This window comes from Nycticebus coucang, chromosome 22 (genome assembly GCF_027406575.1).
Source record: "Nycticebus coucang isolate mNycCou1 chromosome 22, mNycCou1.pri, whole genome shotgun sequence".
NCBI lineage: Eukaryota > Metazoa > Chordata > Mammalia > Primates > Lorisidae > Nycticebus > Nycticebus coucang.
Window position 1 is genome coordinate 51,827,336 of NC_069801.1, and position 14,987 is coordinate 51,842,322.

General features: G+C 53.5%; 1 protein-coding gene across 1 annotated transcript; it reads left to right on the forward strand.

Annotated features, from left to right (window-relative positions):
• The first annotated feature begins 512 nt into the window (after nucleotides 1-512).
• Nucleotides 513-11,622, forward strand: BSND (barttin CLCNK type accessory subunit beta). Its single transcript, XM_053576962.1, has 4 exons — nucleotides 513-920; nucleotides 7,374-7,468; nucleotides 9,130-9,399; nucleotides 10,367-11,622. The coding sequence occupies exons 1-4, from the start codon at nucleotides 744-746 to the stop codon at nucleotides 10,797-10,799; spliced, it is 975 nt and encodes a 324-aa protein (XP_053432937.1). The 5' UTR covers nucleotides 513-743; the 3' UTR covers nucleotides 10,800-11,622.
• Nucleotides 11,623-14,987: the final 3,365 nt, after the last annotated feature.

The following is a 14,987-nucleotide window of genomic DNA, read 5'->3' on the forward strand; positions in this document are numbered from 1 at the left end:
AGTAGTGCCCTGTGGCTAGGTGCAGAGCCTCAAAATCCCAGCCACTTGCCATTTCTAGCTGTATGACCTTGGGCAAGTTACTTGGCTGTGCCTCATTGTCCTCATCTGTAGAGTGAGGATAGTATTCCCAGTCTCACAGAGTTCCCTTTGAATGAGTTAATAGCTATAATGCATTTAGAATGGCGCCATGCATATGGTCACCATCCAGTAAATACGGGCCAGAAGGCCGAACTCTGGATAGACGCAGGTCCTTGAAGGGTCTAGAATTCTTCAGGATTCTGAATTGCTAGCCTGTGGGATCCTAGAGTCCTCTGGTGATGTTCTGACATCTTCTAGCTGCAGAATTGCACCCTGCTTCCCAGGGCTGGGAGGGGTGGTGCTGCCTGTCCAGCCAGCCCAGCCCCACAGTAGGCAAATGAGGTGATGTCAAAGCCTTGGCTGGGGCCCAGCCCCTGGAGCCTCCCCGCTCCTTCCCTCAGATTCGGGCACACACACTCCAGGCCTGCCGGGCCCAGAGGGAAGGTGACAGGGCCAGGAGTGGAGGTGGCTGGTGGGTGCTTGGGTCCACTGAAGCGTGAGGCCTCCGGCCCAGTGGAACTGGTGGGTCTGGGACTGGGGCTGGACCTGAAGGATCTTGCCCTCCCTGTAACTTTAAGCCTCAGTTTGCGGTGATCCCAGAGCTTCCTCCTTGGTGTGCTGGGTTGCTGGCGCCCCTGTGCTGGGGGTGCCCAGGCCGGGCCACCATGGCCGATGAGAAGACCTTCCGCATTGGCTTCATTGTGCTGGGGCTTTTCCTGCTGGCCCTGGGCACGTTCCTCATGAGCCACGATCGGCCCCAGGTCTACGGCACCTTCTACGCCATGGGCGGCGTCATGGTGATCGGGGGAGTCATCTGGAGTATGTGCCAGTGTTACCCCAAGGTAGGTGGGGGTCGGTGGGGCTGGGAGGGCTGGAGACTGTGCCCCACGCTTCAGCCAGCCCCCATCCTTCAACTATCAGGTCATTCTTCTCAGGTTGAGCCCAGTTTTCTTCTCTCTGCTCTCCAGAACATTTGCCCATCCATCCATTCATTCATCACTTAGCATCAAGGCTGATTAGAAGCCCCCTGGACCTGGAGTCCCGAACTGGGCGCAGTCCGGGAGACACAGCGAAACCCTGCACATGGTCCATGTGCCTGAAACAAAAGTCCGCAAAGGTTTACCACCTGCCAGGTACGCCTGGGTCAGGGCGCAGCACAGCCCTCAGCCTGAGTTTGGTGCCTTCTGCACTTTCGTTTTATAGTGGAGGAACCTGAGGCCCAGAAAGGTGAAGCCCACAGGTCAGCAGCAGAGTGTGATTGGATTGGCACTCAGATGTGCGACTTAAGCATAACTCTCCAGCTTGGGTCCTTGCCACTCCCAAGCCCCCAGAGCCGCTGAGAGTTCCCAGGTGAGGCACCTCTAACCGTGGTGGCATGCCTTGGCAGGTGCTCTATCTTTCCAAGTCCGAACGTATTCCTAGACTTACGTGTGACTGAGTGATGGGAAGAGCACTTTTTGGGGGAGTCCTGGCTTCTAGTTTCAGTTCTGTTCCAAACTCCCTGGCTGAACTTTGTCTTTCTGAGCCTCAGTTTTTTCATCTGCAAAATGAGGTCCAAACCCCCTGTTCTGTACAATCTCCCAGGGTGGTTGTGAAGATCAGAGAAGAGCCAGGATGTAGGAATATTTGGGGATCTGTGGAGTGTTGTTCATAGGTGAAGCATCTCTGCTCTGTTACCAATTCTCCCAACAACTCTGTGGAACAGAAACCTCAGGAGTTATAAACCTTCAATGCCCAGAGAGGTTGAGTGACTCTTCCAAGGTCACACAGCTGATCAGAGACAGACCAAGGAGACAAGGCGAGAAACAGGGGTTCTAGTCTCAGCTCTGTCAGTATTGCCTGGGAGACTTTGCACAAGCCCCTTCCCTCTTCGAGTCTTGGTTTTCACATTTGTACAATGTGAGTCAGGAGGAAGGGTGGGGAAGGGGGCTCTTGCAGGGGCCCTGTTGGATGGACATCTAGGGCTGCAGCCCGAGGCAGGCTGCACTACCCCCAAGATCCCTGTCTCCCCACCGGGTGGCTGTGTGTAGGGTTTGGGAGGGGTCTCAGAGGCCTGGGCTGGGTTCTCCCCAGCCCTGCACCACCAGGGGCCAGCCCTGGGCTGTCAGCGTGTTTGCTGCTGGAGCGGTCTGGGCTGGTTTGCAAGCAGTTTACAGTCAACTTGCTCACTCTATGCACTGCCTTGAGCAGAGGTCATCGGGAGACAAGGCCCTTGGGTCCACCCGTGTCACCACCATCGTGTTCCTCCTCCTAATGAGGAGGCTGGACCCTGGGAGATGGCAGGGGGCCAGCAGGGTGTGGAGGGGAGCATCCTTCCTGCCCTCCCCCTTGACCAGAGGTGGCTCTGGGGTGATGGGCAGTGACTGGAATGGCAGTGGGGGGTGAGGAGGAGGGAATAGTGCTGGGTATTAATGAGTAACTGTTGATAGATTCACGCGTTCATGCCCTGCAGAGGCAGCACGGTGGGGTGGAAACAGCACACATTTTGGTGGCCTACAGGCCCAGATTCAAATCCCTGCCCCCTCCTACCCTACTTCTGTGACCTTGGCAGAGGGATTCCTCCAACTCTGACCCTCACAAGGCTTGCTGGGGGCGGGGGACTGCAGGAGTTACACCTGGCACAGGGCAAAGGCATTGTTTTAAGGATGGTATTTGTGGCACCATCCCTGGGGTCACATAAGGATGGTACTTGTGACACCATCCCTGGGGTCCCTGCACATGAGTGTGTGGGCTGGTGTGGGCTGCGTGGATGAGTGTGTGTTGCAGGGATGCCGCTGGGACAGTGAGCGCAAGCTGACTCCCAGGGAGGACGGGAGGAAAGTGTGTTGTGCACTGGGAACATTCCAGAGCTGGGGCACCTTATTAGTCCCACGTGGTGTCTTTGGTGCCCGGGCCATCATGGCCTTCAGAGCTCATGCCTATCATCCCCTCGTACTCCACCTTGGATCTCATTGCCTGAACTGTGGAAAGCTTCAGTTAATGGAATCTTTTTGGATCAAAAGAAATAAAAATATAAGAGAGGAGAATTAGCTAATTAGGATATGGAGTTAGACGTCACCAATACCAATATGCAGTAAGCCACCCATGTTCCTGAGGGGCTGGACATCTAATGGGAGAGACCATTTGCTGCTTGATCAGGAGGAATAGGCTTCACAGGGAAGGTGAGCTGGGCTTTGTAGGGCAGGTAGAAGTTTACCAAGCACAGAAGATGAGGAAGGAGGTCTAGAGGGTGAGGGGATGGAAGGGAGGTGGACAGGAAGTGGAGCCAGCTATCTGGGGCCTGGGACACCACTCTAAGGAATGCGGACAGGACAAGAGAAGAACATGACCAGCTCTGTGGTTAAGAAAGCTATGAGCCTGGCCTCAGAAAGAGGAAGGTCCAGGGGCAGCCAGACCAGCAGGGAGGCTTCTTCTCTGTCCAGGCGGGAGAGGATGGTCCTCTGGACTAAGGTGGAATTTGAACCCAAGGCTGTAGGCGTTGAGAAGACACATCCAGTTCACCAGGGCACACACTGTGACTGGCGCGAGCAGCACTTCCACCTGGGTCATCTCATCAGATCTCTAAGGTAGACTCGGTCAATTTGTTGGCCAACTGGACTTCAGAGCTGGAAGAGGAGGAGGCATATAGGCACCTCTAGTGGGTGAAGCAGCTGAGCACGTGGAGGCCATTCACTGAGATGGGGCCGAAGAGCAGGGAGCAGAGCCTCTCTCTGGCTGGCTGTGGTCTCTCTGCTGGAGTCCAGGACTGGGACTGCCGTTGGGGTTGAAGTTTCTGTCCTCTCTGTTGGCCTCCTTCTCTCTGTTTCCTCCCTCCGGGGACCACCCAGTGTTCTACCTGAAAACAAATCTGACAGTGTGCCTCCACAGAGAACTCCTCTGGGACTCCATGCTGATTTTGGAGAAAGCTAAAAGCTGATGTTCTGGAAGTCTCCATGGTCTGCTGTCCCCTCACTAGCTTCAACTCTGCCTGTCCCCACCTCACTAAAGAGCTTGTATTGTAAGATGCTACATCCTCTCCTTCTCCTCCAGGATTTTCATGATAACGATGATGCTATTGATGGTGAGGGTGCTGTTGATGAAGATAGTGATGGTCATGAGGATGGTGATGATGGTGATGATGATGATGATGAGGGTAATGAGAAGAACTGTGATGGTGAGGATGCGATGGTGATGATGATGGTGGAGGTGATGATGCTATTGATGGTGAGGGTGCTGATGAGGAAGATGGTGATGGTGATAAGGATGATGATGGTGGTTATGATGTTGATAGTGATGATGATGTTGATGGTAATGAGAAGAATGGTGATATGAGGATTGTGATGGTGGTGATGATGGTGGAGGTGATGATGTTGATGGTCATGAGAATGGTGATGGTGAGGATCGTGATGGTGGTGATGATGGTGGAGGTGATGATGTTGATGGTAATGAGAAGAATGGTGATGGTAGGATTGTGGTGGTGATGATAGTGGAGGTGATGATGCTATTGATGGTGAGGGTGCCGATGATGAAGATAGTGATGGTGATAAGAATGGTGATGGTGGTTATGATGTTGATAGTGATGAAGATGTTGATAGTAATGAGAATGGTGATGGTGAGGATCGTGATGGTGGTGATGATGGTGGAGGTGATGATGTTGATGGTAATGAGAAGAATGGTGATGGTAGGATTGTGGTAGTGATGATAGTGGAGGTGATGATGCTATTGATGGTGAGGGTGCTGATGATGAAGATAGTGATGGTGATAAGGATGATGATGGTGGTTATGATGTTGATAGTGATGATGATGTTGATGGTAATGAGAAGAATGGTGATGTGAGGATTGTGATGGTGGTGATGGTAGTGGAGGTGATGATAGTGGAGATGATGGTGTTGATGGCAATGAGAAGAGTGGTGATGGTGAGGATCGTGATGGTGGTGATGATGGTGGATGGAGGTGATGATGCTATTGATGGTGAGGGTGCTGCTGATGAAGATAGTGATGGTGATAAGGATGGTGATGATGGTTATGATGTTGATAGAGATGATGATGTTGATGGTAATGAGAAGAATGGTGATATGAGGATTGTGATGATAGTGATGATAGTGGAGGTGATGGTGTTGATGGTCATGAGAATGGTGATGGTGAGGATTGCGATGGTGGTGATGGTAGTGGAGATGATGATAGTGGAGATGATGGTGTTGATGGTAATGAGAACAGTGGTGATGGTGAGGATTGTGATGGTGGTGATGATGATGATGGCACTAACTGGGCCATGAGGTGAAGAGGCAGATTCTAGGAAGTACAAAGTCAGCTGGGGGAGTGCAGGGCATCCTTAGTGGGGGTGGAAAATGCCCACGCCCTTGTCTTATTTCTAGACAACTGGAGGACACTCACCTCTCCCAGAAATTTCTAGAACTTCTCCATCCATCATCCCTTTCTTTCTCCCCATCAAGATGGAACATTTTTGGTGCATACAGGTGTCTTCTACTCTCTGTACACTATGCAAAAAAGAAAAAGGGAAGTTTATGAACCTGGTGTAATACAGTAGGGGTTCATCAAATACTTCTTGGAAAATTTTAGCTGAGGAGAGCAAGGCTCAGAGAGGCCAGGTAACTTAATCTTCAGTAGCAGCAAGTTATGATTTACAGAGCAGTAACTATATGTCAGGCACCATGCTGGGAGATTCTTTATAATCTCATGAAATCCTCAAGGCAACCCCAGGAGGCACATATAACTGGTCCCATTTTAAAAAATTATGGATGCATATAAAATTTACTGTCTTAACTGTGTGTAAGTCAGGGGCATTAGGTACATTCGCATTGTTGTGCAGCAATTTTCTAGAATGCTTTTCATCTTGTAAAACTAAAGCTCCATACCCATTAAGAACGTCTCGTCATCGCGTAAGCCCAAGAGTTGGAGGTTGCTGTGAGCCGTGTGACGCCACGGCACTCTACCCGAGGGCGGTACAGTGAGACTCTGTCTCTACAAAAAAAAAAAGAACGTCTCTTCATCCCCCCTCTTCTCAGCCCCTGGCAACCACCATTCTACTTTCTGTCTTTTTGGCTTTGACTATTTAGGTATCTCAGAAAAATGCAATCCCATAGTATTGTCTTCCTGTGTCTTATTTTGCTCCCCACAATGTCCTCAGCGTTCATCCGTGCAGTAGCATGTGTCAGAATGTCCTCCCTTTTGGAGGCTGGATAGTACTCCATTGTGGGGATGGGCCACTCTTTTTATCCATTCCCCCATAGATGGACACTTGGGCTGCTCCCTCATTTTGGCTCTTTTTTTTTTTTTTTTTTTGTAGAGACAGAGTCTCACTTTATGGCCCTCGGTAGAGTGCCGTGGCCTCACACAGCTCACAGCAACCTCCAACTCCTGGGCTTAAGCGATTCTCTTGCCTCAGCCTCCCGAGTAGCTGGGACTACAGGCGCCTGCCACAATGCCCGGCTATTTTTTGGTTGCAGTTTGGCCGGGGCCGGGTTTGAACCAGCCACCCTCGGTATATGGGGCCGGCGCCTAACCGACTGAGCCACAGGCGCCGCCCATTTTGGCTCTTGAGAACAATGAAGCACAGAATACGGCTGTGCAAGCATCTCTCTAGGCCAGCCTCATTACACAGGAGCACAGAGGGCTCTGGGATGGGGCTGAGTTTCCCAGGGCCCTCAGCAAGGATGGGCAGAGGAAGGATCCTCACCAGTCTCCTAGACGCCAAAGGCCGGCTCCTTCCCCCCATCCCACTGCCTCCTTCAGGCCCTGCCTCCCACCACCATGTGGTGCCCAGCTCTGGTGCTGGACTTGCAGGCATCTTTTGATACCTGAAAGCTCTGGGATAGGGACTGGTGGGTACAACCACAACCACTGTTTCCCCCCACTGCAGTCTCTGTGCCAGGAAACACGTGTACGGTGACCTGCTTTCCACTCACTCACCAGATATGGACGAAGTGCCTTCTAGGTACCAGGCATGTGCTGGGCACTCAACACAGGGAGACCTCTGGGAGATGACAAGATATGAGGCCCTGAGGTCCCGTTGTTTCTTTTACTCACTGCTGCCCCCTAGTGCTAGAAGAGTGCCTGCATACAGCAGGTGCTCAATAAGTGTTTGCGGGGTGAGATCCTAGAGGTCTGTCCTTCCACGGTGCTGTGCCTTGAGCTGTCCCCTCCCCTGTACAGTAGGGAGGCCTCCATGGTGTAGCCTGTCCCCCTTGGTTTGCTGATGCCCTGGGGACAACAGCAACCAAGGACATGTGGAGGGCAGGGGGCAGCTGCTCTGCCTTGGTCAGCTGCAGAGGGGCCATTTCCACTTTGCCCTACAGATCACCTTCGTGCCTGCTGACCCTGACTTCCAAGGCATCTTGTCCCCGAAGGCCCTGGGCCTGCTGGAGAATGGGCTTGCTACGGAAATGAAGAGGTAAGTCCTGGGCTCTTGGGGAGGGAACAGTAAGCCCCTTAGGTCCATCTGCTCTTGCCAAGGAGAGGCAGGGAGGGAGCAGGAGGCATGGGCGGTGTTTCCTCCCCAACCCAGATTTCAGCTCTGCCTTCCCACTTACTGAAAAGGAGCTGCTAGAAATCATGGATTGTTTTGAACTCTCAGTTCTGTGAGTTAGGTGTTATTATTCCCATTTTATAGATGAGGAAACTGAGGCTCGGGGACAAGATAAAGTCTAACAGTGAATACAGGGTCTCAGTGAAACAGAAACCATACGGCAAAACATAGTGTGAAAAATACAGAGAAATAGAGTCACAGGGGGACCACTGTGACTAGCAAACCAAACAGGTGTGATGGTGGCCAAGGCAGAGCTCTGGGGCTCTGTCACTTACTAGCTGCATGACCATGGGCAAACTTCTGACCTCTCTCTGCCTGTCTATTAAATGGGGTTCCCTGTAGTACCTAGCTGCTAGGTTTCAGGGAGGGTAAGGGAGATGATGCAGGGCCTGGCACCCCACAGGTCTTCATGGGTGCTTGTCATCACTGCAAGTGGCTTCTGTGTGGCCCAGATGGGGTCAGGCACTGTGCACCCATCACTCCTTCAGTTCTCCTAGAAACCCTATGAGATGGGTATGTTAGGCCCTTTATGCAGATGGGGAGACTGAGGCTTAAAGAAGTACGGACGAACCCCAAACCTCCTGGAGAGTCAGGAGGTGTGACCTTGCACAGACTACCTCCTTCCCAAGGGCCAGCTGCAGGCTTAGGGTCCCGGCTGAGCCGGGGATTCTCTCTGCTTTGCTTGGGGAAGGAACCGATAATGGCATTTTCTGCCTGTGGCACATTGGCACATGGGACAGAAAAAAGTCCCAGTGGAAACAAAAGGTGTGGGGCCAGCCCAAGCTCTGTTACATGCGGTGGGCTGCAGTGACAGAGCTGGGGATCAGGCACCCTGGATTCTGGGCTCTTCCTTGTCACTTTCCAGCCATGTGACTTGGGCAAAGGACCTAGTCTCTGAACTGCACTTTCCAGGGGGACAGTAGCATAGTGGTAAGAGAACCTGACATCTGGAGCCCCAGTGCTACCACCTACTACCACCAAGGTCCGTGTCACCTTGGGTACAAGCCAGTCAGAGGGCCTGTGCCTCAGTTTCTTCAAAGGACTTCCTGTAATTACAGTGAGGACGGGATGAGCTAATTGGCAGCGCCTGCAAGGAAGGAGCATTCAACAGCTGTGGGCTGTGGCCACTGACGGGGCTTCATCTGTGAGCTGGGAATGATAATCCCTGCCTCAAGGCATTGCTGGGAACATTAGGATGACTGGCCCACTGTATGGGACAGTCTACTCTCAGTGGTAGCTGCCCTTCCTCTGCAATCGCACCCTCGTGCTTAACTTGGGACACACCAAGTGAAGAGAGCACTGCACTGAGAGTTAGATTGGGGGTCAGGCCCAAGCTTGTCCATTTCATTTATTCACCTTGCTGGGCCTCAGCCTCCTTATCCCTGCAATGGGTACAGCAACATTGCCAAGTCTTCTTGTAGATTAGGGGAGAGCACATGGGCCAGGGGAAAATAGTGATGTTTGTTGAGTGACTCTGCCTGCCTGCCTGTTTTCTGCCCTCCTCTGTCTGCTGTGCCCCCCACCAGCTCCCAGCCCCCCTACGTCAGGCTGTGGGAAGAAGCGGCCTATGACCAGAGCCTTCCTGACTTCAGCCACATCCAGATGAAGGTCATGAGCTACAGTGAGGACCCACGCCCCCTGCTGGGCCCCCAGCTGGGCCAGCTGAGTCTGGGAAGCAGTGATGGAGGAGAAGGCGGTCCTCAGGACATTCAGGCCTGGACGGAGGCTACTGTTGTTGTTCACCAGGGCTCTGATGAGAATGAGGGCGAGCGAGACCCAACTCAGAGCAGGCCCGGGTGAGTGTGCAGAGTGCAGGAGTGGGGATGCTGCCCAGTCCAGGGTAAAGGAGGAGCGGGCGCGGGGCCACCAAGGGGCAGCTGGAGATGTTGAGAGTAAGGAGAGGGCGGTGGAGGGTGTGGGTCACCCTGAGAGTGTGATGGTGGCCAAGGCATCAGGGATAGCAGCGGGGAGCACAGAGTTAGGTGTTAGGTGTTATTATTAAGAGTCAGGTGGGCCCTGGGTCCAACCCAACCCCTCTGCTGAGTAACCTTGGCATGTTCCTTACTCTCCTGGGCCTCAGTTTCCCCACATGGGAATGAATGGTCACTCCTGCTACATAGGCATTAGAATACTTGGTACACGGGAGCCCTTGCTCCCTCAGAATGTTCTCTGTGAATAGTGGAGGGTTGGGAGCCAGAGGGACCAGAGCACAAGTCTTGGCTCAGCTGCTGACCTGTTCCATGACCTTGAGTAAGTCACTTCCCACCCCACTCTGGTCCCCCTACCATCTGTTTGTGAACAGAGTTTCTTGTCCTTCCATTTAGTTATTCATTTCATCAGCATTGCTGGGCACCTACGCCCTGCCCAGCCTTGACTGGCCACCTCCTCTTAGGAGCTCCCAATCCAAGGGGGGAGGCCGGCCAGGAAACAGAAGGATGCCTCAGTGTGACCAGGCCTGTGAGAGACCAGAGGGGAACTCTGAAGGACTAGAGAAGCATAGGAGTGACCTGATGTGTAATGTAACATTTTAGCGGCCCTGTTTTTCAGCACCTACTGTGTGCCAGGCATTGGGCCAAGCTCTCTGTACATACTCTCTGCCGTAAACCTCAGGAATAGCTGCAGGAATGAATGTTGTTATTTCCCCCACTTTACAGGGGAGGAAACTGAGGCCAAAAGGGGTGAATTCGCCTGCCCCAGGCCTTGCAGCTAGAGGCTGGGCTTTGGACCTGGCAGTCTGACTCAGAGCTACCCTTCCCCTTGCAGTCTTTGTCCCTGCAGCCCCCCGACCTGTCCCCAGGGCCCTGCACCCTTGGCCTCCTTCCAAGAGGACCTGGACATCGGCTCCAGTGAAGACAGAAGCCCCAACCCATCTCCGCCCGACAGAGACAAACCTTGGCCCCCGCCCCAGGAGCCCAAAGCCTGCTGGTGCCCACTGGACCGCTACAGCGACTTTGCCCTGATTGATGCCCCCATGGCAGAGGATGTGCCACAAGGGGGGCAGCAGCAGGAGATGGCCCTGCCACACACCTGGCAGCAGTCCCCAGGGACAGAGGAGGAGGAGGAGGAGGCGGCTTTGGACACAGGCACAGAGGAGCCTGAGGAAGAGGAGGACGACTTGTACTATGGGCTGCCAGACAGCCCCAGGGACCCCTTCCCAGACAAGGACCTGGGCTTTGAGCCTGATGCCCAGGGCTGATGGAAGTGCATCCTAGTTTATAGCCTGGAAGCACTGCTAACCCCTGTGTGCTGTCATAGTCCTCAGCTTCCCCATCTGCAAAATGGGATTATAGGGAGGTCCCAAAGACAATGGACCTCAGAGCATTTTGAAAACTGTGAAGAAACGCACAGGGACTGGGTGTGGTGGCTCACACCTGTAATCCCAGCCCTTTGGGAGGCCGAGACTGAGATCACTGGAGCCCAGGAGTTGAGGCTGCAGTGACCTATGATTGTGCCACTGCACTTTAGCTGGGGTGACAGAGCAAGACCAGTCTCAGGAAAAAAAAAAAAGGCACAGGGAGGGGATAATAACTCGCCGTGGGCCATTGCTCTTCCAATGGTTGGTTTTCCTTGGCAAACCTTTGAAGATAAAATATAACTCAGTGAGAAGGTTTGCAGCAGCTGAGGCCCTCAAAAGCTCTTTCCGCTCTCCCCCACAGCTGGGCTCTGACAGGGACCCTCGTTGGTGCTAGCCCTGGGCCCCTGATCTTTGTGAAGACCTTGGCGTTCCCATTCCACCTGGCAGATGGTGGGATCGTCTTCTCTCAGAGCCAACCACACCTCCTCCCAGCCCACATCCTCCCAAAGCTCCCATTGCTCCTGCACCAGGATTCAAAACCTTCTGCAGCTGAGCCCTGCTGTCCTCCGGACTTTACCCCTGGCAGCCTTCCTCATTCTCCCTGCTCTTCCAATTCCAGCCCCTCATCCTGCTGTCTGTGCTCTGGCCCTTCGCTGCCAGACTGCCCCGGGCTCCCTCGCCTGTGTGGCAAACTCCTCTGCACAGGTGACCCTTCTGTGAAAGCTTTTCCTGATGCTGCAACTCCTGGAACAAGGCAATTCTTGCTCAGTACATTTATGACTGTCATGTGACCCTGCTCCTGCCAAAGGGTAGCATTGTGACCTTGACACTTACCTTGGTATCTCCTGTGCCTAGCTGGGACTCTGGCGCTGGTCATCAAGGGCATACAGAACTCACCAGAACCCATGAACTTTTACAGATAACATCACCCTCTCTCACTTGCCCAACTTTTAGACTCAGTTCTTTTTCTCTGTGGCGTTCAGACTTCTAAATGTACATAGATGTAAATGTACAGACTTCAGCCTGTACACAGCCTGTACAAAGCAAGGCAGAAAGTCCCCCAGACTTTGCCCTCCCTCCACCTGCAGGATACATTTGCATTGATTTAAGATGTGGGCGAAATTTAATTCAAATGCCACCTGATTCTACTTCCTGAGCACTTGCTAAGTGCCAGATACTAAGCCAGGATCTCTAGGGGAGAGAGGTGTGAACACTGCTACAGGCCTTCCTGGTCCTCAAAGGGCTCACAATCTAGTGAGCTTGACTTTTTATAAGTTGGAGACAGAGCACAGAGCAGAAGCTGAGGCTGAGGTGGGAAGAGAGAAACGAAAAACTGACACATCAGAGGAAGCAGAGTGACAAGCACACAGCCATCGGGGGCCTGAGGGTGGCACACGCAATGGGTGGCACACGCTCAGCCTCTGGAGATGCCACTGTGTCACATGGCAGCCTCTCAGAGAGATGCTTTTATTATGCTGATTTCTGCGAAGCTTCCCTCTGTGCCTGCCCCAGCAGCAGGGAAAAGCCCCCCCCCGCCCCCCCACGCTACCTTGACCCAGGACCGCACACTCAGAGCTTGCAGCCTGAGCCACCTGGGAGTGGACAACTTGCATCAGTTGGTTGGGCTTCTGGGTTGAGGTTGGTGGTCCTGGCCAGGGGAAGAGATACCCAATGTGCTGGGGCCGAAGGGCGCCCCTGGAGCACCCGCCCTCTTCTTTCTGGGTCATTTCTGCCTCTGTAGTGAAGGATGCCGCCGGGCACATCCTCTCTGCTGTGTGACACAGGGACAGGTGTTCCTGCTCATGGCCTGAGTACTCAGATGAGGTGAAGTGTGGCACACTCCTATGCTCTGCTGACTCAGGCAGGGATGTCTGTGACCTGAATCAGAAGGAACCCCAGCCAATGGCTAAAATAAAACAGTTTCCAATATTTAAAGTGGCCACCTTCATTCACCTGAAAATTCTTTTCTGTAAAACCACCCCTTCCCCCTGGGGCGGGATAAATGAGTGAGCACCCACCACAGTGACCAGGCGGCAGGGGTGGCTGTGGTGTGTTGGATCTCAGAAGTGGCCCCCACCTCCCTGAACCCTACCGGCAGGGCCTTCAACCAAATGAGACCCTCTGGCTGCCAGGCCTGCCTGTCAGGGGTCTGCAGGAGCTTGGGACAGTGGAGAGAGATGGTAAGACCCAAGTCGGTCTGCCCCCACCTTGCTGCGTGACGGCTCATCTGCCGGAGCAGGTCCTGGTTTATGCTTGGCTGTGAGTACTCCCTCTCACTCTCAGAACTGTCCCATCTAGACAACACATTGTGAGTCACCTTACCTACAGCGTGACCTTGGGCAGGTCACTTGCCTCTGTGGACCTCAGTCTCCTTGTGTGCAAACAGGAGATGACGTACCCTATCTCAGAATCTTGCAGGGTTGCGTGGTGGGGGTACCAATAGGCTCTGCCCGTCAATGCCCCGCTGCCAGAGAGCACCAGATGTGTACCCGCAGTCAGCAGATCCACTTGTCGCTGTGAGGGGGACAAGCACTGTGGGGAACTACAGGTGTCTCTGAACAAGGGCGTTGTAAAGGACGTTGTATAGGCTTTGGGCTGGGGTGAGGTGGTCTGGGGAGGGTTTTAGGGAAGCTCCAGAGGGCATGCTGCCAGGAGGCCGGGCTAATGCTATGACTGGGCATCTTCCTCAATCTTATCCAGAAGGAAGGAAGACCAGACCATTGTCAAAGTGTTCGTCATCATACAGACAGGAAGGAGGTGTTTGGCCATTTTGTTCACGTTTTGCATGTGCTCAGCACCGATAACTGCCGAGTGGTCTTGCTTTGTGTTGACCTATCATGGTCAGAGTGGCTTCCGGATGATGCTAGGATTCTGTGACGTTCATATCCACTGGGAGAACACCAAGGCCTGCAGAGAGAGCCAGGCCAGTCGGGTCGCTGTGTTCCTGAGGTCTCGCTGCTGCAGAGCGGGGAGGGAAAGGAATGTGCTGTGAGCTCTGTTTGTAGCTGCAGCTTTAAACATTTAAAGACCGGGCAGGGGATGCTAATACCTTCAGCTCTGGGCAGCCTGAGTGATCCGACTTGTCCCCCTGACTTCCTACACCACCTGCGATCCCACCCTGGCTCCTCGCTCCCCTTTAAGAACACCAGTGTCTCTGGAGGGTCCCCTCTTCTTGTTGTTTGGTTGGGTGGGAGGGGGACAAGGTGCTCATGAGGATCGGGGCAGGGGGTGGTGCTGAGAGGGCCTGAAGGAGCCACCTTGGGTGGCAAAGTTGGGATTCCAGCCTTCAGCCCCAGGCTCCAGATTCATGTGCCAGGGTAGAAATTCCTGCTGTTGTTCACTCTCCCATCAGGTAATAGGACCTCTGGAAGTTTCCACTCTCTGGGAAAGGCCTTAGAGGGATGGCCCCTGCCCTTACCCGGGAGGGGGTGGGCAAGGGAAGACAATGGCCCTGGGCAGGGAGCCTGGGCTCTGCCACTGTGTGCTGTGACCTGGGAGCTTCCGTTTTCTCTGTATGATTACACAGAGGTGGACAAGATTCCACTTCTATTCCTTGTCCTTGGCACTGTGTGCCAGATGCCACCATTCCTATCAGCACACCTGTCACCCCATCTGCTCCTGGAAACAGCCCTGGGGGAGAGGCCTACCACCCTACACTGTAAACCTTTGTTCTAAATCTCAGACTCCGAGGTCTTAAGGTCCTGTGTTTGCCCTTGTCCTCTGCCTGTTACTTGCTGTGTGACCTTGGACAAGTCCACGTCCCTCTCTGAGCCTCAACAGCCAAATTTGTGCAGTGAGGAGGATGCTGAAGGAATAATGCCTATATCTTGGTACATCTTTGGTGATCAGACAGTATTATTTTCCTTCTTTCCCTCTGGGTCTCGGTTTCCTCATCTACACAATGGGAAGCTACTCTGGCCTATCAACAAGGACATAGGTGAGTGCACTCGCCAGGAGGAAGACGCAGGTAAAAGCTCCTTGCAAGGGATAAAGGCCGCTTACTGCGTGCAGGGTGCTGAGAGGCAGGGAGGCAAGCACAGGGACAAAAGTGTGTAAAATACTGAGCCAGGCGCAGTGTCCTTGGAGCTC

What these genes read in the sequence shown, in the direction of transcription:
- BSND (XM_053576962.1), top strand. Translation starts at nt 744, where the DNA reads ATGGCCGATGAGAAGACCTTCCGCATTGGCTTCATTGTGCTGGGGCTT. An exon ending in CTTGCTACGGAAATGAAGAG is followed by an intron (nt 7,469 to 9,129) that starts GTAAGTCCTGGG and finishes GCCCCCCACCAG; the next exon opens with CTCCCAGCCCCCCTACGTCA. An exon ending in CCAACTCAGAGCAGGCCCGG is followed by an intron (nt 9,400 to 10,366) that starts GTGAGTGTGCAG and finishes TTCCCCTTGCAG; the next exon opens with TCTTTGTCCCTGCAGCCCCC.